Source organism: Hippocampus guttulatus, chromosome 9 (assembly GCF_054856545.1).
Source record: "Hippocampus guttulatus isolate MCC_2025c chromosome 9, RoL_Hgut_1.0, whole genome shotgun sequence".
Lineage (NCBI taxonomy): Eukaryota > Metazoa > Chordata > Actinopteri > Syngnathiformes > Syngnathidae > Hippocampus > Hippocampus guttulatus.
Window position 1 is genome coordinate 699,136 of NC_141269.1, and position 23,414 is coordinate 722,549.

Consider the following 23,414-nt stretch of genomic DNA (forward strand, 5'->3'; position numbering starts at 1 on the left):
GTGTGATTACAATTTTTGGATTTTCCCCCCACCGAAATAGCATTCTCAAAACAAATTTTCGTGAGAAAAAAACAAAAAACCTCTTTGATTCGCAACTGATCGATGAAGGATTAAAATCTAGAAACAATCTCTGTTGACCTACGATAACGTAACTTTTTTTCTCCAAAGAAATTTACTGTGACAATGCTTCAGTCAAAGGTTGCCTTTTTATCTTGACAAAAAATACGGCGTTGTGTCTTGACAAAATCTTGATGAAAAATATGAATATTCTCATAAGACTTTTAACCTGGGAGCTGAATTTATTGTCATAATATTGCAATTATTTTTCACCCCCAAAACATGACTTTTTTCATCTTGGAGGGGGTAAAAAAGACAATTCTGAAAAAAAAACCCAGACATTTTATCCTAAAAACAAACATTTTTCTTCTGGTCCAGCGTTCTGTTTTCCACCAAAAAGTTTGACTTTTTATCTCAAAGAAATCCAACCTTTAATTTGGGGAGGGAGGAGGGAATCTTTATTTGCAAATGATTTCATCCATCCATTTGAAAGCATTTAACATTTTATCATGACAAACTTTACTTTTTTTCTTTGTATGATGTCTTAAACTCACCCCCCCCCCCCCCAAAATTCTGTCGTGACACAATCCGACCGTTCTTTTATCTTGGCGGGGGGTCCGGAGCCACATTGACCTCTGTAGGACGAAACAAGAACATCTCGACGATAAAACGGCCTCGTATGCTCTTTTCATTTCCAGATACTTTCACTTCCCTTCTTGATTACATGAGTCTTCCATCATCGCGGAAAGTTGAGGTGATAAACTGCACATCTGGCTCATTCTGACGAACCTAACTCTGCTGCTCAAGTTGCCGTAGCAATAGCCCCGCTTCTTTTTTTTTTTTTTTTGCATGAATGTGACTGCGTGTGTCAGGAAAAAGGAAGTGTTGCGACGACGGCGCTTGAAGAACACCCACTGCGGAACAGAGGCGGAACGACAGAATGTGACAATGAAGTCACAGACGAGAGACGACCGTCCACGCCGAGGAGCCGTCTGAAGGTGAGCTCGATGACTCCTTGCTTGCCCTTGGGATTTCGTTCGCCGTTTTGGCCCCGTTTTGGTCAGGGTGAAAACGGCCTTCCAGGCAAAAGTATTGGGACCAAGTACAGGAAGTGAAAGTTGAAGTCTCTCGCGATAACGGATTCCTTCTACCACATTCGGGGTGTGCGTGCGCTCTCTGCGTCGGGAATTGTCCACCCGTGAAGCAGGGTGCGCTCAAAGAAAGTTTCAACATCTTGAACCGATTTTTCAGCTCACGACAAGCGGTCCATACATTTGTAAAAAAGTGCGCGCTTGCGAATGCGGTTCTTCATTCACTTTTCAGTGACTAACGCGGCACGCATAACCCCGTTTGTCGCAGTACCAAAAGCGGCCTGTGTGGCGCCACAGGCCATCTGGACTGACCGAAGAAGAAGAAAGTGATTTTTCTGATTGCCTCTATGAACTCCGTCCATGCCAGCCATTTTCAAAATACAGAACGTTTTGCGGGCCGGGCGATTTAGGGCTCAGAGATAAACAGTCAACAGTTTTTGTCAACTGAGAAACTGCCAAATGGAAAATTCGACTCCCTTCTTCCATCACGCAACCAAGTTTTTTTTATTTTTTCCACCTTATTGTGATTTTAGTGATGAGCAGTAAAACATGGGTTGTTTTGACCCACATCACTTATGTTTTTGGACCCCCAAACACTTTTATGAAAAGATACATTGTTTCCGCCACCGTGACCTAGATGTTCATCATTTTTGCTTGAGTAACGCCTCAAACATCAGAACGGTCCTTTTTGTCTATAAAATACTAATAGGAAACAATGGAAATGCCCTTTTGGTGGCAAAATCATACATTTACAATGAATCACCGGTTTAATTTTACTTTGAACAACCTTGACAAACTATTTTCACGGTATTTAGTAGTATGAAGTAGTAGTAGTATTAAGTAGTGTGTGTGCGTGCATGCATATGTGTGTGTGAATGTTTGTGTCTGTGCGTGCATGATGTCATTGCTTCGACTTCGAAATTGAAATCATCTCTGTCATCTTTTCTCTTTCTTGTGACACACACACACACACACACACACAAAAAAAGATCTGCTCTAAAATCAAATTGCTTTAAACTTCCGTGTAAAGTCAAAACGAAATAAAAACAAACTGAAAGCATTATAAACCCCGGTCGAGGACAGTTCACAGCTCGTGTCAAAAGAGGGGCAGGGGGATGATGGTTGTGGCAGCCCACGCTGCGATTCGCAACGTTGACGGGAAGTAAGAGGATGTGGTGGAGGGCGGGATTGGGGGGCGCCATATGAGCCAGCCGCGCCACCGTCTACATGTCAAAAATGACCCAAAGCTGGATGGATCGATCGATGGCTTGAGAGCACGTGCTTGTTGTCAGGACATCAGCGAACCACAACATGGAGCTGTGGCGGCAGTGTGCAAAATGGCTGATCGAGTGCCGCGTCTTGCCGGAGACGCACCGCGTCACCTGGGAGAGCGCGCGGGTGAGGCCTCACGCTCACACGCGCAACTCCGTTAGCTTAGCTTTTAGCTTGGTCAATACAACTGTACGTGTTTGTGCGTGCGTCAGGTGTGCGACCTAGCTCAGGCGCTCAGAGACGGCGTGCTCCTGTGTCAGCTTCTCAATAACCTGCTGCCTCTGGCCGTCAACCTGAGAGAGATCAACCTGCGCCCGCAGATGTCCCAGGTAAGGCACGGACGGGCACTCAAAGGGTGGAAATGAAAAGTCAACATGCCCCAAATTCAGGTGAAGAAAAATCATTTTGATACTTTTTCCACCTTGCGTGCGCAGCCGAGGCTGTCGGAAACATGTGAAACAGAAAAAAAAAATCTTTCTGGGAAGGACGCGGGTGAAATGGGAGTCGGGGCACACCGAGCACCATTTCAGGTGCCGCTGATGAATCCCCGATAAAGTTCAGCTGTTCATCTTTTCTCTGACATATTCCGGACATGCCATGATTATGTTGAGCCAATTTTATGAGAACTTCTTTCTAAACTATATATTTCTACAGCGCGATCGTTTCAGAAATTGAATCGATTTTTTTTTTCCTTTTTAATCCAATTTGGAATTATTTAATAGCAATTGTTTATCGCAGCTGTACACAACTGACTGAAAATCTTTTTTTAAATGATCACTGACATTTAAATCATATTCAATGGCTTATTATTGTTATTTTTTTAAACAACATTTGTAATGGATTTTTATATTTTTAATAATAACGTTTGTGCTTTCTTCATGACCTGAAAAAATGTTTGGAACTTTGAACATATTTCATTTCATTATTTTTTTTGTGGCATCCTCAATGATTACCTTTTTTTGTTGTTGTTTTTGTTTGTTTTTTTATTATTGGCATCGTTCTGACGTTTTTATTATTTTACGACATTTCTGTTTCTTTCACGCATTCGTTGTTATTTCTCATTTCCTTCTTTTTTTTTTTTCTCATTGCATGTGTGAGTGTGTCCAACAAACATGGAACTTTGGGTAATCGCCTGTGGGGCCAATCGGAGTTTGGACACTTCGGGGTCATCACAGACGATGACACACGGGAATGCACATGTTGACACACACACACACACACGCACACATGGTATTACGCAACAACGGCGGCACGTCCAGACGCTGCGAGTTACTCCTCGTGTTGTTATGTGGGGCAGTGACCTGCCAGCACCAACACGATGTGTGTCAGTCGCGACTCAGCATTTCCTCTCCTCTCAAGCGACACTTCCCACTCAGCTTAACACACACACACACACACACGAACACACACGTGCGCGTGCACAGGAAGTTGTGTAAAATGTCATATGTCATGCCCCGCCCACCCTCAGCACGTGGGTAGCATTGTGCATGGCGCTCTCTGCGGTTATTTTGGTGGTTCCTATTATTCGCATTGCTTCTTTCGCAGCCTGTTCTGCGTCTCATTTCTTGTGCGCCGCACTTTTTTTTCTTCCAAACTCGCATTTGACTGTTAACTGTCAAACGAGTTCAAACAAAGCATTGCGGTTTTTACATGGAAAAGTGATTTTAAACATTATCTGAAAAATTGGGCTATATTCTCAGCAATATATTTTGAAATTGTTCTAATTGGTGTTGGCACGTCCCCCCCTCCCCCATACTCAACGTGACAAGCCGAGATTTTTACCTTCAACTCAAAAGCCGTCCTGATTTCAAATCCAACCTGACTCAACACTGCCATCTACTGCCGCCTGTTCGTGATTACAGTTATGCCAACGATTGGCGAGCACTGACAACTGGCCACTCCTACCCATTAAAAAAACGGATTTGAGGTATTTTTAGTATCGGGCATTTCATTGTCGCCAAAGCAAAGGTAGGCAGCATTCATTGGCTTTCTCTGTCAACCCCAAACAAATTTTCACCTTGACTGATGCCACGCTTGTAACGATCAAATGCCTTGTAACCTTGTGCGCTTCTGTCCAGTTCCTGTGCCTGAAGAACATCCGGACCTTCCTGGGCGTGTGTCAAAGCAAGTTCCAGCTGAAGAAGAGCGAGCTGTTTGATGCCTTCGACCTGTTCGACGTGCGGGACTTTGCCAAGGTGTGTAGGCCAGCGCTCGCCAAATCCAAACAAGAGGTGGCGCCACTGGCGGTGGTATTGTTTTAAAACGAGGGTGACAAATTCATTTTTTTTTGTCACGGGCCACGGGTTTGTTCCGTTTTCAATTTCTTTTAATAGGATGGTCGCTTACAAAAACGTAAGCGATCCATGTTATTAAAAGTCAGCCAAAGTCACAAAGACCATTTGCAATTTTTGGTATTTTATGAAGAAACTTTTCACGATTTGCCTTGCCGGGCCACAAAAAAACGACGTGGCCGGTCACGTATGGCCCATGGGCCTTATTTTTGACACCCATGTTTTCTACACTCATTCGCTCATGGATTTTTTTTTTTTTCAATTCCTTTTCTTGAGTCATTCAAAATCAACTCTGACAGCAGAAATAACACCTTTCAACCGTTCGGAGAGGTGACAAATGTGCTTCGTTGGTGCTCACAGGTGCTGAGCACTTTGTCCGTCCTGTCTCACTCGTCCGTCGCGACACAAAAAGGATTCCGGTGAGTAGATCTTTAAATTAAAACAACAATACTAATCCCAATCACGGTAAATGTGCGCATGCAGTGCACACGCTGCCGCGTTCTCATCACGTTCCGCCGATGCCGCCCCGCAGACCTTTCCCTTTGGGAGTCGACATTTCCGATGACGACATCTACAACGGCCTGTCCGACCAGATCGAGTAAGCGAAAGCCTTCGGTTACGATGTGAAAGAAGTCAAGTGTGCGTCGTCGTAAAATGTGCGCCATCTGGAACGGACGGTGTCTTGCAGCGACACCGTAGATGAAGCGGACGATTTGTACGACTGCGTGGACGACGAGGAGGCCGAAGGGGATGAGATCTACGAAGACTTGATGAGGACGGTCGAACAACCCGAAATTGTGAGTCCCCTCGTCTGCCGCTTTTTCCATGCCCCGCCTACCGATCGACGCCATTTGCTAACGCCGACTGTCGGTGCCGAACAAGTCCTTCGGAAGAACGTGTTTGGGTTCCCACGGGCAAAGAGCCAAGTGGGAGCGACGTCCAAACGTCACCGCCTACGTCAACGTTGACCCAAGAGGGCCTGCGCTTTTAATAATAAGAATAATAATGCGCCGTTAACGTCTGCTAGGCAACTTAGCATAGCATCGATGATACTCGGATGTAACGGTCAGGGACACGTAATCAGCAAATCTTTCTTAATCGTAGATGATCACGAGGCTCGCTGCGAGTCGAACGTCGCATGCGAGCTGGGCGTCATTGGTCTCCATCTGCGATCTTCATGCTAACCCCGCCCCCTGACGTAGTCGGTGGCCAGAGTTTGGGCCAACAAATAATTGGGACCAGTTTAAGCACCGGTTTCAAGCGCTCGAGCTCGAGCCAATTTCGGCGATGGAAAAAGAAAGAACCGCGCTCCACAAGCGCGCTGGAAAAGGGCCATCACGGAAACCAATTCCGTCCGGCACTGAGGAGACCTCTGCGCCAGATCTCGGAGACCCGCAATGTCGCGAGGCCCGCGAATGGTCCCCTACGCCGGTGGCATCGGCCCTTGAGCTACCCACCTGACTCGTCCGCCATTTTACCGTCTTTTTTCCAAGTGGCTTGACGTACATGGCAACGCACTGCCGCCCAGCTAACGGCATATTTTTGTGTGTGGGGCAGAAGTCCGGCGTGGACAAGCGGGAGTGCTGCCTCCAAGAGATCAAACTGACGGAAGAAAAGTACTCGGATACTCTGGGATCGATTTTACTGGTGCGATGCATCTCCACGTACACGCACACGCGTCGAAAAGCTGTGGCGCTCATTCATTTTCATCACCGTCAGCACTTCAAGAAACCTCTGGAAAAATTCCTCGCGGCCCAGGACCTCGAGAGCATCTTTGTCAACGTCCAGGTACGCGCGGCGCAGACAGTGGTGGAAAAGTAACAAAGTGCAAAGACTTCTCTTCATTTGATTTTTAGTCACACGCAGCAGCAAGTTGTACTCCTTTGTTTTGCTTTTACCGTTTTGCGCTTTCTACTATCTTTGATATTCCTTTACCGCTTGGTGTTGCCGCACGTACGACACTTTGTATCCAGCGCCGGTTGTTTTAAAGTGCTCGAGAAATGCGTTTGAGTTGAGTTGCTGGTGAGTGCCTGTATTTTACGGTATGTTTAGCCCGGACACGCTAAGTAGCGCTTCTGCTTTTTTTTTTTTTTAGATACAGTGAAACTCCTCTTCAGCGAAATCATGTTTGCAGAAGGCTCGTTTTCATTGTAGTGTATCTCGTCGCGAGGCAAGAGCAGAAAAAAAAGATTTTGCATAAGGGAACAGGGGGACTTTTCGTCGTAGGGGAAGCAGAAAAGTGGGAATGACTTTCACGCGTGAACATTTTTTCACACTAGGGGGTATTTTCGCTCATGTAGGATTCGTAGTCGAGGAGTTTCACTGTACGTCTCTGTCTTATAGCGTGATTACTTCCCCACCCACCTGTGAACCCGAGAGTTTGGAATGTAGATCAGCACCGCGTACATCATCGGTTGTGTGCAGGATTTGGCCGGCGTGCATGCAGAACTTTTGGACGAGATCCGGAGTTCGGTCGGGAACGGCGCCAAGGACCTTTACCGGGTGTTTGTCAACTACAAGGGCAGGCTCCTACTCTACGGTCGCTACTGCAGCCAAGTGGAAACGGCCACCAAGCATCTGGACAAACTGGCGAGTACCCGAGAGGACGTCAGGATGAAGCTGGAGGTGCGCAATACGCCAGGCAAAAGCCTCCCGTGTCAATCTTTGGTCTGATTCTTTTTTTTGTTTTGGTCTTATTCTCTTCTCTCAGGAGTGTTCCAAGAGAGCAAACAGTGGCAGATTCTCCCTCAGGGATCTGCTTATGGTGCCCATGCAGAGAGTCCTCAAATACCCGCTCCTCTTACAGGTACAATACAATACAATACATGCTGACTTATATAGCGCTTTCACAACAGCGGCAGCTGTAACAAAGCGCTTAACAAAACAGTTAACATAAAGTAAAATAATAAACACAACACATAACATAAAAACACGGACAGTCGTGCGGTCCTAACCGCTTTTCCGTCACACGCTTTGTTGTTTGAAGCGGTTTGAGATGAAAGAGGAGAGAATCAAAGTGTCCTTTTAACCAGTGGATCAGAGACGTCATGCTCAAAATGTGCACACGTCGGCTACAAGCTAAGTTTCAAAGTCAACAAGAAGCTGTAGCGTCCATTGACGAAAAAAGAGATTGGTTCATTTCTCCCGTCCCACGGAAATCCATTTCAATTCCAAGCGGCGACTCTCGGTTCCAAATACGCGTCGACGCTCCTCTCTCCTCATCCTCAACTTCAGCAGCCATCCATCCAGCCGCACCAACGCCGACTGTCCGACAGCGCCGACATAGCCGCCGAACAAAACGGGGTTGTGAAAAATGCTGCCCGTTACAGGCGCAAAAAACACAAGCGCCCCAGGTCTGTCCAGCACCGACAGTCAATGGCGCCGACATTCCTCCCAATCCGAATCTGTGCTGGCACAGGCGTGCTGCCGAGAAGGCGCAACCACCAAGCACAGATACTTCTCCTTTGACCAATGTCGTGGCCAAAAAGCGCTGAAAACAGTCCATATCAGGTCCGCACGATGAAACAACAAACAACATGTGACAAAAGAAAAGACAAAAACACCAAAAAAGAACAAAAAAGCAAGGCTCTTGAAGAGGACTTGCCGAAGGTAGCACTGTAGGTTTTACACGGAACAGGTCCTTCGTCATCCGCGGCGTCCTGATACTGCCAATCGAACGAACGTGTATGTCCTTGAGCGGCCGAGCCGGAGCCCCGACTTGAACCCTCGAGGAAAATCTGCGGGCCGACTTGGGAGAGCGCGGTACCTGGCCGTGCAATTTGACGGGGTGTGAGCAATTCCGCAAGGTAGACTGGACAAATATCGCGTCATCCGCAGTAGGCGTGCAAAGCTCGGGCGAGACGTACGACGGCCGCTCGAGGAAAGCAAAAGCAAAATCTCAAACGACGCCGCCGTCCCCGTGATTTGCATTTTTCATCCGCCCATCCATCATCTGATCCGCTCCTGGGCGTGCCGGAACTCATCCCGACTGTCTTCGGCCACTCGGCGGGATGCGCCTTCGACTGGTCGCCGGCCAATAGCTGGGCACAATCATTTTTTTCATGTTGCTAAAATGCTTTTTTTTTCTCAATCGGAATCATCCGGTCACCCATGAGTGTTTTTTGTGCTTTGCGGGCATCTCTAGGAGCTGTCGAAACACACCAGCGACCCGTCGGACAGGGACAACCTGCGCACGGCTCTCGACGCCATGCGGGTGAGTTTGTGAGTTTTGATATCCCTGTCGTGGATTTTGGAAGTCGGCACAGCCCTCTTCAAATTTTTGTGATCTAAGAAAGGGAGAGCAAGATCAAATATTTTCACCACCGTTAAATCTGACCCCATAACCTTTGTAACCAACACTTTGGTTTTTTCTTTTCTACCCCCCCCCCCCCCCATGATTTTGCTGCTGTAGACTGCGAATGTCCCCAGTGTGGGACAAATAAAGGTTATCTTATCTTAAAAAAAGCAAACAAAAAAAAATCATTGACTCGGGCAAGTAAAAATGAGCCGCTGAGATGGTGTAGTTGCACAAGTATGCACACCCTCTTATAACTGGAGATGCGTTCGTTGGGAGTGTAAAATGGGAACGAGCACACGCCTGCCACCATTTCATGCGCCTCCGCTTCACCCCAACTAAAGTTCAGCTGTTCTGCAAGGTTTTGTTTTTTGGGGTGTTTTTTTCATGAGGGAGCAGAGGGTGTATCCACGGTACGTGCGTGAGTTGACGTCTTTTTGGTCGCCCAGGACTTGGCGCAATGTGTCAATGAAGTGAAGCGGGACAACGAGATCCTCAAGCAGATCACCACCTTCCAGTTGTCCATCGAGAACATGGTAACCTCATCTGGGTTCTCTATCTCCTTGTCGATGTCTGTGAAGACTATCCATTAATTGTGTGTGTGTGTGTGTGTGTATTTTCTCAACATTTCACCATGCTTACAAAACAAAACGTACCCAGTCACAATCCTTGGCCCTCTTTGGCCGCCCCAAAATGGACGGAGAGCTCAAAATCTGCAGCACAGAGAAGAAATCCAAACAGGAAAGGCGAGTGTTTTTTTTTCATCTCTTTCCCACAACACCGCCCCCCCCCTTTTTTTTTTTTAAAAATACTGTATATATTCAATCAGAGTTTGTGTGACGTCGCCCCGCAGATACGCGTTCCTCTTCGACAAGGCCATGTTTGTGTGCAAGAAGAAGAGCGGCGAGACCTTTGAGCTCAAGGAGATCATCATGCTCCGGCACTACCAAGTGCGAGACGAGACGGCGGGGGAGAAGGACAAACGGAAGGTGCGCTTCTTTCGTCGCCGGTGCCATCGCGATGCGGCGGCAAAGAGATGAGACCCCGAACCGAGGCTGCTGTGTCCGCAGTGGTCCTACCTCTTCCTCCTGCTGGACTCGTACGGCAAGTGCGGCTACGACTTGTACTTCAAGACGCGAGAACTGAAGAAGAAATGGCTGGAGCAGTTTGAGATGGCTCAGTGAGTTTGAAAAGTGAACACACGGGCGTCTCGCGTTTTATGATGAGACCTCAAAACCCACCGCCGTCCGCCGCCCACGTGCTCGGCAGCGGCGGATGCCGGTCGGTCGAGGAGGGGGAAGCTCAATTTCGGCTTTGTGTCCGTTTATTCCCGCGTGAATTCTTCGAGAAAATGATCATTTCTGACCCTGTTATACCAACCGAAACTGCGGTGACATAAGTCAGTCTGCGAACACAAGCAACTCCGATAAAACCCAGCAGAAATGAAAGATTCATTTGAGAGTCTCTCCGATGATTAGAAGAAGTCTCCGGTTCAACTCGGAACACGATGAGAATTGAAACACGCTCCCGCGGATGCCGACGCCAAAAGGTCGGCGATTGGCTCATTTTGCTGTCAATCAAATAGAGATTCCGCCTCGGGCACATCATCCGATCATCGTCATGCGTCCGGGCCGGCCCAGAAACGGCCACCGTAGCCACATAGACTCCCAAAGACGCCGAGCGTCCGACGGGCGGGACGAAACCAGCGTTTATTCAATGACTCGTCTCGTTTCGGGGCATTTGGACTACTGTCGCGATGCCCGGCGTCCGCACAGGTTCAAGCACAGCGAAGCTGCGGGAATGAATGAGAAGAGAGTCGCGTCGTAACCGCTAATAAGAAGCCCATTCGGAACAAAAGTTGAGCGCGCGTCGTAGCGCATATTTCGTCAATGACATGTGCACACAATTGGACGTACGCACGTCGATTTGATCGCTTATTTTAGGGGAAGCTGAGCTTCCCTCGCAGTCTTAGAGCGATGGCCTCTGGTGCGCGGACAAAAAAGAAAAAAAAAAGGAAAGCGTTGTGACAATTTAGCATGTTCCACCCGCCTGATTTTTGCGCTTCAAATCTGCTGGAGAGCAGTTGGACCAAAGCTTCGTCTTTGAAAGACGAGCCTGACGTGGTTGGTGAGAACCAAAGTGGCAGACTTGTTTGTGGATCTGCTCCTGAGAGAGATGTTGACGAAATTGGAATGTTCCCTCTGTCGACAAAACGGCCAAGTCGACTTCAAATGGTGGCTCGACAAACCAAAATGGACGAAGGGCTTTTCCGTCGATTGCGTCTTTTACGGCACGGTTTCGCCCAAATTCCACGTCGCTCACCGTCTGGGCAGGTCCAACACGTGTCCTGAGAACGCCACGGCTAACGACCACGATTTCCAGATGCACAACTTTGAGGAGACGGCTTGTTGCAAGGCGTGCTCCATGATGCTGAGGTACGGGCCCAACGCGCGGCCGGCTCCCGCTCACCGCCCCAAATCCAAACTCTCTCCCTCTTCCCTCATGTCCTCTTCTGTCATCCGCTCAGAGGGATTTTCTTCCAGGGCTACCGCTGCACGCGCTGCAAAACGGCCGCCCACAAAGAGTGCTTGGGCAGATTGCCGGCCTGCGGGCGCAACTCAGGTCGGTCGCTTCCAGTTCAAGTCTCGCCCGGCTCTTGCCCGCCGGTACGGCAATTGATGGCACGTCGAGATCATCGCGATAATTCCGATGTCGCTGCTTCTCATGCGTTCGGCCAGCAAAGTTAGCGCATTTATCGAGTCGGCCGCACCGCGCGTATTTTTCTCTGCTTCGCGTTTAGCTTGAGGGTAAACTCGGGAGTGACAAATAGACAATCTTAAAAAAAACTCGCTGTGGTTCCTTGGCCGCAACATTCCACGAGGTGGCGCCAAAGCAGACGTTTCATGTTAGACGGGGCTCCGGCCTGAGCACAAATTGAGGGAATAGTTCCATTTTTCTGTCAATAACAGAGGGTCGCTTCCAGAAAGAAAGCGTAAAAAAGCGTCGCGATGCTTATTTTCATGCATTTATGAGTACCGCCTAATGCTGAACTCTTGACGTTTGCCAATTCCAGATCATGGAAGTACTGCGAGAAAAGTGAGTCTCACGCAATGACCTCAATGTTCATTTTCTCATCATTACCTGCTCAAATATCCCCCCCTCCCACCCCCTTTCTTCTTTGTTGCCCTCAGAATCGGACACACGGGTCCTCGGGGAACGCCGGAATCGGTAAGATCGGCAAATTTCACTGTGGGAGTCATTCAAGTACTGACTTTTTTTTTTAAGTGTGAAAAATATTTCGGAAAGTCAATTTTACATTTTTGATGCACCACGACCGCCATTGTGCAAAAGATTGACTCGCTGCGTTCCCGCGCACGCAAGCCACATTCCGTTTCTTTAAAACATTTGTATGATGAGTTATTTAATGAATTGAGAGTCAAAGAAGTGACATTCATTCAAATTCATCAATTATGTTGGGATAAATTACTTGAGATGACATTGAAAATCAACCATTTATTCCAATAAATGATGATTTATTTGTAATCGTTTTATTTTGATAACAATTTATTACGATAGGTTTCGAATTGCCATCAGACTCCATTTTGTTGTTTCATGACAGGACAAACTTGTCTGATTTTAATGCTCAGGATCCTTTTTTTTTTTTTTTAAATCAAAGCTTTCCTTTTTTGATACATTTATTTTACAGATACATTTTTCCTTTGTGTGCCCTAGGATTTTAGAATTACTCTCAAAATTGTATTTTTGCATGTATTTATTTTAATTAATAATATAATATGAAGAAATAACTTGGTATTAAATGTGAATGATTTTCTGTTTATTATGATCATTCGATTTTGTGTCTACAATGTGTCCGGTATGTTGTTTTCAAAGACGTTTTTATAATTGTACAGTGAAGCATTTTAATCTTTTTTATTTTAATGTTAACATTTCGAGGGGGTTTTGTTGTAACTCTTCCAGCACCAAAATATTGTACGAACATGAGAGAGAAAAAAGTAACATCTGTTATCACACCGAGAGAAAAAAATTCCGCGAGATAGCGGGACGGCAAAGGATGAAAAGTGAACTAGCGGGGGGGATTACCGCACTTCTACGCAAAAAGCATCTCCTGCATCATTGACGTGCGTTGCCCAGGGTTTCCCAAGATGGAGGCGCGTCAGGAGTACTTGGGCCTGCCGCCGCCGCCCACCGGCTTCGGCCGCCCGCTGCACCTCTCCAAGGGCGACGTGGTGGAGCTGACGCGGGCGGATGCCGAGCTGTCGTGGTGGGAGGTACCGTAGGTCCGCCGCGTCGCCATCCCAATAATACGAGCAATAAAATTTAAGAAATCATCCGTTCATCCTCCCGCAGGGCAGAAACTTGACCGGAGGTCAGACGGGCTGGTTCCCCTGCCACACAGTCATACCCTTCTCCTGTGTCAGTATAAACTGCCCGGTAACACAATTGCATACGACGCGGCCATGTTTTTCTTTTAATACCCAAATGTTTCAAATCGAAATATTTATGGTCTGTGTGGATTTTTTTCAAAAATGGCATTTGAGCGTGGGTGCGTAGACTTTTCATAGCGATTGTCAAGCATAAAAATGAGCCGACATTTCGACGTTCGCGAGTGAGAATGATGAGGCGTGATCTCACCTTCCCCCACAGAGGCCCACCCCGGATCTGTCTGCTTTCAGCTGGTGAGTGCGACGGCAAGTTACGTCTTGACTTATTTCATTTGGATTCCATTGAGGAAAATATTCCATTCTGAAACCTCGCATTTGTTTTGTTTCATCATAAAAGGTTCATTTTGTTTTGATTTTTGAATACAAATTAAAAAAAAAAAAAGAACTCATATCCCGTCTCATTGTGTCAACGAAACTGTGGCGGCTGCGCCCGTCTTACTTGCAGGTTTGCGGGCAACATGGAGCGGCCCGCCGCCAAGGACCTGCTCGCGTCTCGCTCCGACGGGACCTACCTGGTCCGGCAGAAGGACGGCGGCGAGTTTGCCATCAGCATCAAGTAAAATTCTCCACCGCAGCTCGCGTCTTTGCGGACGGAATGAAAGTTGCAGTTCGGGCCTCGCGAAGCATCCGGGTGTCGGAGTGATCCGAATGTGATCGCGCCGACCTCGTTTGAATCGGTTCTTCTTCATCGAAGTTCTTCTTCTTGTCAAGAGTCAAAGGAATTCTTCCTCGCCGACCTCGTCCGGGTGTCGGACTTTAGTAGTTGGCCATAGATGCCGCGAGATGGCGACGACGCAAATTAAAACCCGAGCCGATCGCGACGCAGAACAGAACAAACGCGCACCCGTCGGTGCTCCTCTTGGATTGATTGATTGACTGCCATCTGTCACAACCCAGACACAAAATGACGAGCGGAGCGTTAAGAGCACGCACGCAATTATGAGCCCATGTTACATGACTGTAAAGTCAAGAAATTACTCACCACAAGCAAACCACCTTCACATGAAACTGATCAATAGTATTTTATTACTGGAGGGTTATTTTAGGGTGTGTGTGTGTGTGGGGGGGGGGGTATTCTTATATACTTTACAATTTTGTAATCATGCCAGTAAAAGTATAGATTGGTTCTACTTTGGCAGGTTAAACCCGGACATCAAACATATTAAAATCACCTCCTGCGATGGCCTGTTTCGTATCAACGAGAAGAAGGCCTTCAAGGGTTTGGTGGTGAGTGCCCCGAGATATTTTGTCCGTTTGTTTGCTTTTACAATTCACAACAGTACTTTGTGTCTGTTGCAGATATGCTGAGGGATATTTGATGCCATTTGTTTTGTTTTGTTTTAAGCTTGATAACGGTACAAGTATTCACCGGCGGATACTCACCGAGTACCGATAAAATGACGGCTAATCGGGAACCGAAACATGCTGACGGTGGCGATTCACCAATGTGTCAAACCGCCGCAATTACTTGCGAGGACGACTTACTTGATGTCTTTTTTTTTTCCGCATCCGTGGCCGGTACCGGCGTCCTCCTTGAGGACCCGATACCGATACCTGATACTTGCCCATCCCCGCATTGGTCAAATACTCCGAGGATCATTTACGCTGGTCAACGGCAAATTTGAATCAGAGATGGCTTTATTGTGCTGGATGATGATGATGACCAAACGTATCAATCCATCGGTCACATCTAACAAAATGATCATTCAACATCTCCTTTGTTGTTGAAATGTCACACCCGATTGCGCGCGGCCAGTCGCTCCAAACCACAAAGAGTAGCTACGATGACCCCTTGCCTCCGCGTCTTGCTGTAGGACATGATTGAGTTCTACCAGCAGAACTCGCTGAAGGAGTGCGTGAAGGACGTGGACGGCACGCTGCGCACGCCGTACAAGCAAGCCGAGCGTGGCGACGACCACAAGCCCCGCCACGCGCCCAAAGGTTTGTGCTTCTGTTCAAGAAAACAAAATCATGAGATTAATACCAAGGGAGAAATTTACAACACACTGGCAAAACTCTGCTGAGGGACTTTGAGCAACAAAAAAATAAAATAAATGAACCAACATATCCGGAAAGTAGAATTATGTTCCACAAATCAAATTTAAGTCGCAATTATTTTCAAAATCGATGATTGCAGTTCTCGTGATGCTCTCGTGAATAATTGACTACGTTTATAAGGTCGGCGGGGAAAAGTATCGGGACAATGCTCATTTTGCTAACGGCGCTCACGCTGCAGGCTTTTGGACCGGATAATAGTTTGAATTTTCAATGCGGTCACTGTGAACGTCACACAGCAGGAGGCGGCGCGCGTACCTTCGGCATCGCGAGGGCCAGGTACAACTTTTCGGCCCGCGACCGCTCGGAGCTGTCGCTGCGCGAAGGCGACACCATCAGGATCCTGTCCAGGAAAGGCCAAAGCGGCTGGTGGAAAGGCGAAGTCTACGGGAAGGTGAGCGAGAACAAAAAAAATACATTCATTAAAAAGCCCCACGGGCTTTCAAGCACTCGCGATTGTCGTTGCCCAGGTGGGCCTCTTCCCCGCCAACTACGTGGACGAGGAATACTCGGACTACAGCTGACCTGCAGGCCGGTACTTTGCTCAGACAAACCGATGCACGTCGTCTCGTCATGTGAATAAATTTGTTTTTATGACCATGAAAGTCTGGCGGGAGGTTTATGTTGTTCTTATTTTGGTCAGGGCGTCGTCCGAAAATGTCAAAACGGTAGATCCGGGATGTCCTCGGCAATGCTTTTAATTTGAGGTCATTTGCACACATTGCGCGCGAGAAGACATGCGGTTGCTCCACAGTGTTGTGGTCCTCCAAGTTTTTTTTCCCCAAGCAAATCCTGGAAGAAATGAATCTCACTCTTCGAACAAAGGTGGGTGGGTAATTAACCGCTTTATTTCCAAATGATCAACAACAACAAAAATCATAACATCAAGTCGCTCGCATTATTCTTATTTATTTTGTCCCCGTAATGATGTCATTTCCTGACAGATTGAGCCTTGCTTTCACTGGTAGTACAACTCCAGGTTCATGCCGTCGTGGATCTCATCTGGAAACCTTGCAGTTAAGTCAAACACAGAATCAACTTGGGATGCACCGGCACCGGTATTGGTATTGGTAACAAATATCGTATGCGCCGATACCACATCACCAGCAATGTCACCCGAGTACGCGTGCTGTGGAGACACTTTTGACTTTACTTGTTGGGTGACTGCAAATTATGTTTTGCAAAATGGATGAGGTTAAATTCCATTTAATTTTCATTTATTTTGTAACCGTTTCATCCTTCCACGATCACAGTTGTCATGATTGATATTGTTTTGTGACAAAAGATTCATCCCGGGAGTGTTCCAAGGCAGACCTGCACGGAATGCTGTCAACTCCTTTCTCATAGCGCCCCCTAATGTTCAGACAGAGAGACTACATAACTAGAATGCCTCGCGTCTCTTTCAAGAACATGCGGTTGGATGTAAAAAAAAAAAAAAAAAAAAAAGTCAGGGATGGCAAGTAGCTCCTCTAAACGGAACATTTTCATCACAATGGCAAGATGTAATGACAACATCGAGTATCGGTAATTGGTATCGTTGAGTACCCAAATGCAAGTACTGTACTTGTACGCGCGGGTCTGAGAAAATAAACGTTAACGCGTTGGAGAGAAGCACCACAAGTGTGAAGGATACAATCTCCCAGTGACACGTGGTCCTTGAATATGGTGTACCTGCACAGAAAATAAGGACGTTTATACAAACATGAGCTGCGCAGACGCCCAGTCACGCAACACATCGATTTGCAAAACGCTAGCCAGTTAACAGCCGACTGCTAACGTCACCTCACAACTTCGCTGACTCCCACGTCACTCACCGGGCCCCGCCTTTAAAAGCCTCTCACATCCAAACTCACAAATACAACAGTCAGGCGTGAAGTCTGCAAACCCAAGTGGATAAAAGTAGTCGCTGCACCGCAATCAATGTTCGTACAATTACACAAATAATGAACGGGATATTTGGTCAAATAATCGATAGCGACCACCGTATAAATTATACCCCTTTGTCTAAAAAGGCTTGTTACTTTTTTCAACCCTGCGGCAGGGGCGGTTCTGGATCAATTTCACTGAGGGGGCCGGGCTGGGGCCAGGGGTTTTGATGGGGGGGCACATTCAACCCAGGGCTAAAAAGACAGATTTGAAATCTTATTTGACTTTTTATTTCTTCAGACTTTGAAATTGTAGTCATAACATTACAGTGATGAGAAAAAAACAGTATTAGGAGGGCTAAAATGTCTGCAAGCGTAACAATACGTCTGTTGAGAATATTCAAGCCAGGGGATGATATGGTACCAGCCCGCCGGGGACAAACATTGCAAATACACTGAAGCTAGATGTTTTACATGCATATAATTATCCAAATTTTAAAAGGCAATGTCTTATATATTGATCCTGTTAAATAAGGGAGACTAAAAAAGTTACACACAGACACGCACACACACAAACGCGCACACACACACTCACACACACACGCGCACACACGCAAATAGCACTCGTGTCGTGGTAATTTCTCTGCGGACTGCTTCTCATTTTCCCGCTCATTTTTAAATGGCGCAGCGCACTAAAGGGTCCGACTAGAATGTTAAATCACGCACTTTGGTTCCACCTTTCACGTCGGCGACTCGGCACGACTGCGTAATCTGCGCTGCCCAGAACCGCCACTGCCCTGCGGCCTCCGGATGACGATATGACATTGAAAAATCGTCGAACAGTTTTAGGACAATGTTCCTCAGTGTACAATTAATTGCAAGGAATTTAGGGATTCCATCATGCAGCAAGGCGGGAAAACCAATATTGAATGCCCGTGACCCTCCATCCCTCAGTACTTGGACCACCTCTTGCTGCGGGATAAAAATCAGGAAGTCCATGGAGTTTGCTTACCATTTCTTCAAGACTATTTTGTCATACCGCGTCCCCGTCTGCGCTGCGATGAGCTTCTTTAGGTCTCCGATGGTGTCCTCGGAGCTGGAAGGTTGACTTGTTAAGGAAGCGCGCGTGTGACGTCATAGCCAGAAGAAGACCCTTATCCAACATTCATCGGTTCTTGGATTAATCACAAATACGTTTTCTTGAAATAATCACACGGGTGTTAAATGAACAGTACGATTATGTTGTTCAATTCGGCGGCCCTCGGCCACTTTCGACTTGAAGGATACTTGCACTTTACGCGGACTTTCTTGCCCAGACGATCGTTGCACACAACCTCGATCATCCCGTCGTCCTTTCTATCAAGGCAAACGTGTTACGGGTGTTAGAACTTAGCGCATTGCAGTGTGATGTAACTATAAACAATTAGCCCTGTGCGCTAAACCGCAACAATGTCCCCCCGTGCTACTCTGTTGGGAAATAAGACTGAAAACGCGAACCTTTCTTTGAAAGCAAGCAAACGTGCTATGCAGCGAAGTGTGTCATTTACGTTAACGTTTCACGGTATGCACGCGTGTTGTTAAAATGACAACAACGTATTAAAGTAACAACTATTTTGTGTGCGGGCGTGTGTGTGTGAAGGTAGTTCATATTACCTTAAAACCCCGAGTTGAGTGGCAAAATAAAGCTTTTCAGGCTAATGTTTTCGAGACGACTCGTCAAAAACCTGCTTCTGTAAACCAATCAAATCGGTGCGAACTACGATTGATAGCTCACATCGACCAATGGCAGTGACGCTCCAGCGAAAGGCGGGCGTAATGGGCAAAACAACGTGACGGCCGTAAATGCCTCGGTGGTTGCCGCAAAGTGTGGTAATCGCTTTCGCACGCGACTTGTCTCCATTTGGATTTGATCTTTTGTGAGAGGGAAACCTGCGACGGGAGAGGGTGTGACAATGGCAGACGAGGACCCTTTACCGGGGGGCTGGGAGAAGAGAATGAGCCGCAACTCAGGTGACTTTACAGGCGCGAAGAAAGGCCGCAAACCGTCTCGTACCGCGATCTAATGTGCAACCTAGCTTGGGAGCTAGCAAATTGAATCAGCATCCCGAGTGGTTAATTAACCCAGCTAAAACTTGAACGAATGGAGGGCATTCGCGATATGAGCGTAATGGTAGTAAAACGTGACAATCTCAATTTGTTGTGTATTATAAAAGTTTGGAAATGATGTAGGCGTGTGAGCCGATCCACCCTGGGCCCCTCTTGACGTCACCACTCGCAATCACCCCTTGACGATGGGAAGGATTTAGATTTGAAATAGTTTCGTGCAAGTTCAGAGGCTTTGAGAATGCCGCATCAATTCCGCGATTGTCACCTAAATCCAAACCAACAAGCTTTATCCTTAAACGTGGCTCAAAGTGGCGAGAAAATTGAGTCAGTCCTCGCCATTCGCTTGGTTGGGGCATCGAGACTTGCAAAAATACTGTATGTCAACAAATGTCTTTGCTGATTATTCAAATCGTAGATATACCGCGAGCTATGATTCCAAAATGATTTGAATTCATTTCAAACACATTTTACAAAATCACCCAGACAAAAAAATGTTTGACAACTAAGTGTGGATTATACAGTCCACCTATTCGTCCTTGACTAGTCACAAATCATCGATTCACGTTTTGTGTTTTGTTTTGTTTTTCCCGTGGATGGCGGCTCGTTCCTGGAGTTTTTTTTTTTTTTTTTTTTTTGCCTGGGGTGGTGCCCAAGCCCTAATTAATAGGAAATTGATGTACGGTGTCAAGGAAGTCAGTCAGATTAGGGACCACAGTTTGTGGTTAAAATTATGAATACTGGTCAAGGCCCTTTTTTTTTTCCAGAAAATTTGGGCGGTGGGGGGTTGCTTTTTTAAATCTCCGCTTATTTGCACCAGCCTCTGGTCCCCCATGTCCCTCGCAAATCAATAACTGTTCTCCGTCTGCAGGCAAGGTGTATTACTTCAACCGCGTGACCAACGCCAGCCAGTGGGAACGACCTGCTGCAGGAGATGTCCGCGTCGAGCCAGATAAAGTAAAGGAACTCTTCACTATCCCTTTAACCTTCTGAAGGTCCCAAATCCAGTTCCAAAGCGTGACGCGGCCAACCCCGTGCTTCACGACCACTACGGTGCTCTTTTCCCGATGAGCATCGTATTGCTGCCACCCAAAGGAAAGAAAAAAAAATTTCCTTGGGTGGCAAATCCCCCCCACCCCCAATCCCTCACAGAATTTTCTGTTCTACGGCTATATAAACATGCGACCTGTCAGAAGAAAGGTGAGACTCTCTTCTTTCAGCAGAAAAAAAAGTTTGTTTCTATCTTTCTCTGTTCGTTGACAGTCAGCATGAGAAAATTGCTAAGTTTTCTGGAAAAGGCCGATTTTCTTCAGATAAAATGAGCTCTTTGTAAAAGCATGCATTTCAAGTTTGAGACTATTGCCACCTGCTGGCCCTCTTTTTACTATTTACATTGCAGTCAAGCCTGCTCCTTCAGTGAGAAGTTGCATCAGACTCTCTTGCACCCTCCCCCATGAAAAAAACGTGATTGACGCCTTTAGACGTCATGGGGAGGCGGGGACCATGCGTTAATTGACGCTTTTAGACGTCAAAGGGTTTGAATGAGTTAATGAGATATGTTGGACTTCGGCATTTGGCAGAACAAAGCAAAGCAATTCCTTGAGGTTCCAGTTGGTCCCATATGTACGTGCGCCTTCTTTCTAAGTCTTAAATCTTTTTTGAAAAACTGCTTTTTTTTTTTTTTTTTTTTGGACAGTTGCTCGTAGCTAGTAACTTTGGTTCATAAGACACAAAAAAGGACTCGAACTGAACCAGAGGTCAAACTTTTCACGTTAAAAGGTGTGTCACCTTTTAAGGTGTTAAGTTCAAACTCCCGTCCCTTCCTCTATTATGGTGCACCTGCGAAATGGGATGTGGTGGCGCCCCGTCGGCAGCGAAGCCTCCCCTCTGCGGGCGGACTGTAATCTATTTTTGTGGTTTTGCGTTGCAGGTTCGCTGCTCGCACCTCTTGGTCAAGCACAACCAGTCCCGCCGGCCTTCGTCCTGGCGGGAGCAGAACATCACGCGGTCCAAAGACGAGGCTCTCGATCTGATTCAGCGTAAGTGGCGAGGCCCCGCATCCCGAACCCCTTGCGTTGAGGTTTGCTTGACCATTTGGACCGGCGCGACCGGCGCTGTCGATTTTCAGACTACATCGAGCGGATCAAGTCGGAAAAGGACAAGTTTGAGAGTTTAGCCTCTCGGTTCAGCGACTGCAGTTCAGCCAAGAACGGCGGAGACTTGGGACTCTTTGGCAGAGGTCGGTGCGACTCGAGTCACTTCAACCGGCTGGGGTGGCAGCAAGTGCAGAGGGGGGGGGGGGGTAACCCACTGCATTGAAGAGGCTCTCCAATGATAATAACGGTCATAGGCAGACGTAAAATGCTTGAACGCGCCCGTAAATTGTGCATCGTTAAAAACAACGACTTGAATGAAAACTCGAGCCGGATTACAAGTAGCCTCGTTCCTTCTAACGGGATTCCAAATTGAAAACAACTAAAAATTCATGGACAACAGTTATTGCACTTGTATGCATTGAAGATGTAAAATAACTCAACTAAATTTTGATTAAAAATGAAAACGGCGGCACATAAACGCAGCAAAATTCCACTTATGTTTTTCAGAAAATAAATGGTCACGTTTGATGTTTCATTGGAAAAATCAAGTCAACAAAATGACCGTTGACAAATAAACAACAAAATGAGTCGTCCTTCTTCAAACCAAAACCGACAACAAAAATTCATTGACATTTTCATTGAAAAGATATATTCATCAAAGAAGACATTTTTTGACCTTCAACAAATGGTATTCAAATTGTATGATGAAAAAATACTTTATTAGTCCATCCAGCCGCCGTTATCTGAATATGTCTTCAAAATAAATCCCATACAATAAAATTTTGACAATTGTACATTGCATTTTACAAAATGATCTTTGTCATTGTTTTGCATTCGGCAAAACGATTAAAATTGATTTCGATTCTCGTCATGAAAAAGTCATTCAACTTTATACTGCTGAGATATATTTTTTTGAAAGCTAAATTTTCACACCATTTTGTAAAATTCATATTTTGAAACAAAATGAAATAAAACCAAGTATTACAAAAACACCGAATTCCACAAATGATATAGTTCCTCATTTTAAAAAGAAAAAACGCCCATTCAACATCTTTGATGACAAATTGATTTGATTTATTTATTTGCTTTCACGTTTTTTACTGTTGGGGGGTTTCTTGAAGTCAATTGCACTTGGCACCGGTAGGGGGAGCAGTGTGACTTTCTCTTTTTTTGTGTGTGTGTGTGTTTTGTACACTTTAGGTCAAATGCAGAAGCCTTTCGAAGACGCCTCTTTCGCACTCAAGATCGACGAAATGAGCGGCCCCGTTTTTACCGACTCTGGAGTGCACATCATCCTGCGCACCGGCTGACCGCGCGCACACACACGCACACGCGCACGCACACGCTCACTAAGCTTTCTCACAAGAGTTCAAATGCTATCCTAAATCCAATCCTAAAATATTTTACAACAACAAAAAAGATGCTGTGGAACAGATTGAAGCGCAGATGACTGAATGTGCATGTTACTTAAAAAATAAAAAGCTCATCTTGCGCTTTCGTTTCCGCCTTTGAAAAAAAAAAAATCCTGTAATTTCATTGCCCCCATGTCATTTTTCACGTGTGACAAAAACGGTTAACGATGTGGCCACTTTGAAAAACCTTTGCCGTCCGTACGAACCGTCGAGCCGTCAAAATAAAAGTCCTCTCTTTTTGTGTGCGCGTGTGTCTCCGTTTCTCGGTGGGTGCGGATGAGCGCGTCGTATTGCCACGACGACACGCCTTCGCGTAACCTCGGCGGCGGCGGCGGCGGCTCCAGAGCGTCTTTCTGGGCCAATCGTGTCGAGGCCTTTCACTTGACGTAGGACTGCCTGCAGTACTTTGACCTTT

General features: G+C 46.5%; 3 protein-coding genes across 7 annotated transcripts; 2 read left to right on the forward strand and 1 right to left on the reverse strand.

Moving 5' to 3' along the window:
• Positions 1-680: 680 nt before the first annotated feature.
• vav1 (vav guanine nucleotide exchange factor 1) lies at positions 681-16,128 on the forward strand. Of its 5 annotated transcripts, none has more exons than XM_086118972.1 (29): positions 681-811; positions 930-1,055; positions 2,441-2,546; positions 2,633-2,749; positions 4,499-4,615; positions 5,072-5,130; positions 5,244-5,309; positions 5,400-5,508; positions 6,269-6,358; positions 6,431-6,499; positions 7,136-7,336; positions 7,422-7,517; positions 8,856-8,924; positions 9,455-9,541; positions 9,666-9,751; positions 9,859-9,994; positions 10,076-10,185; positions 11,339-11,440; positions 11,533-11,627; positions 12,079-12,101; positions 12,197-12,233; positions 13,158-13,294; positions 13,374-13,457; positions 13,671-13,702; positions 13,914-14,024; positions 14,608-14,695; positions 15,283-15,409; positions 15,766-15,917; positions 15,994-16,128. In XM_086118972.1, the coding sequence occupies exons 3-29, from the start codon at positions 2,460-2,462 to the stop codon at positions 16,045-16,047; spliced, it is 2,541 nt and encodes an 846-aa protein (XP_085975098.1). In that variant the 5' UTR covers positions 681-811; positions 930-1,055; positions 2,441-2,459; the 3' UTR covers positions 16,048-16,128. The 5 variants fall into 5 exon arrangements, with proteins under 5 accessions (XP_085975098.1, XP_085975101.1, XP_085975097.1 ...); XM_086118975.1 differs by having other exon boundaries at positions 7,136-7,300; positions 15,763-15,917; XM_086118971.1 differs by having other exon boundaries at positions 683-811; positions 15,763-15,917.
• Positions 16,129-16,349: 221 nt separating this feature from the next.
• On the reverse strand, positions 16,350-19,173 carry ubl5 (ubiquitin like protein 5). Its single transcript, XM_086118978.1, has 5 exons — positions 19,042-19,173; positions 18,676-18,744; positions 18,401-18,484; positions 17,157-17,194; positions 16,350-16,525 (listed from the first exon to the last, which is right to left on the reverse strand). The coding sequence occupies exons 2-5, from the start codon at positions 18,729-18,731 to the stop codon at positions 16,482-16,484; spliced, it is 222 nt and encodes a 73-aa protein (XP_085975104.1). The 5' UTR covers positions 18,732-18,744; positions 19,042-19,173; the 3' UTR covers positions 16,350-16,481.
• A 46-nt stretch (positions 19,174-19,219) lies between these two features.
• On the forward strand, positions 19,220-23,240 carry pin1 (peptidylprolyl cis/trans isomerase, NIMA-interacting 1). The gene is made up of 5 exons (XM_086118977.1): positions 19,220-19,398; positions 20,363-20,448; positions 21,422-21,530; positions 21,620-21,730; positions 22,788-23,240. The coding sequence occupies exons 1-5, from the start codon at positions 19,341-19,343 to the stop codon at positions 22,895-22,897; spliced, it is 474 nt and encodes a 157-aa protein (XP_085975103.1). The 5' UTR covers positions 19,220-19,340; the 3' UTR covers positions 22,898-23,240.
• The last annotated feature ends 174 nt before the right edge of the window (positions 23,241-23,414 follow it).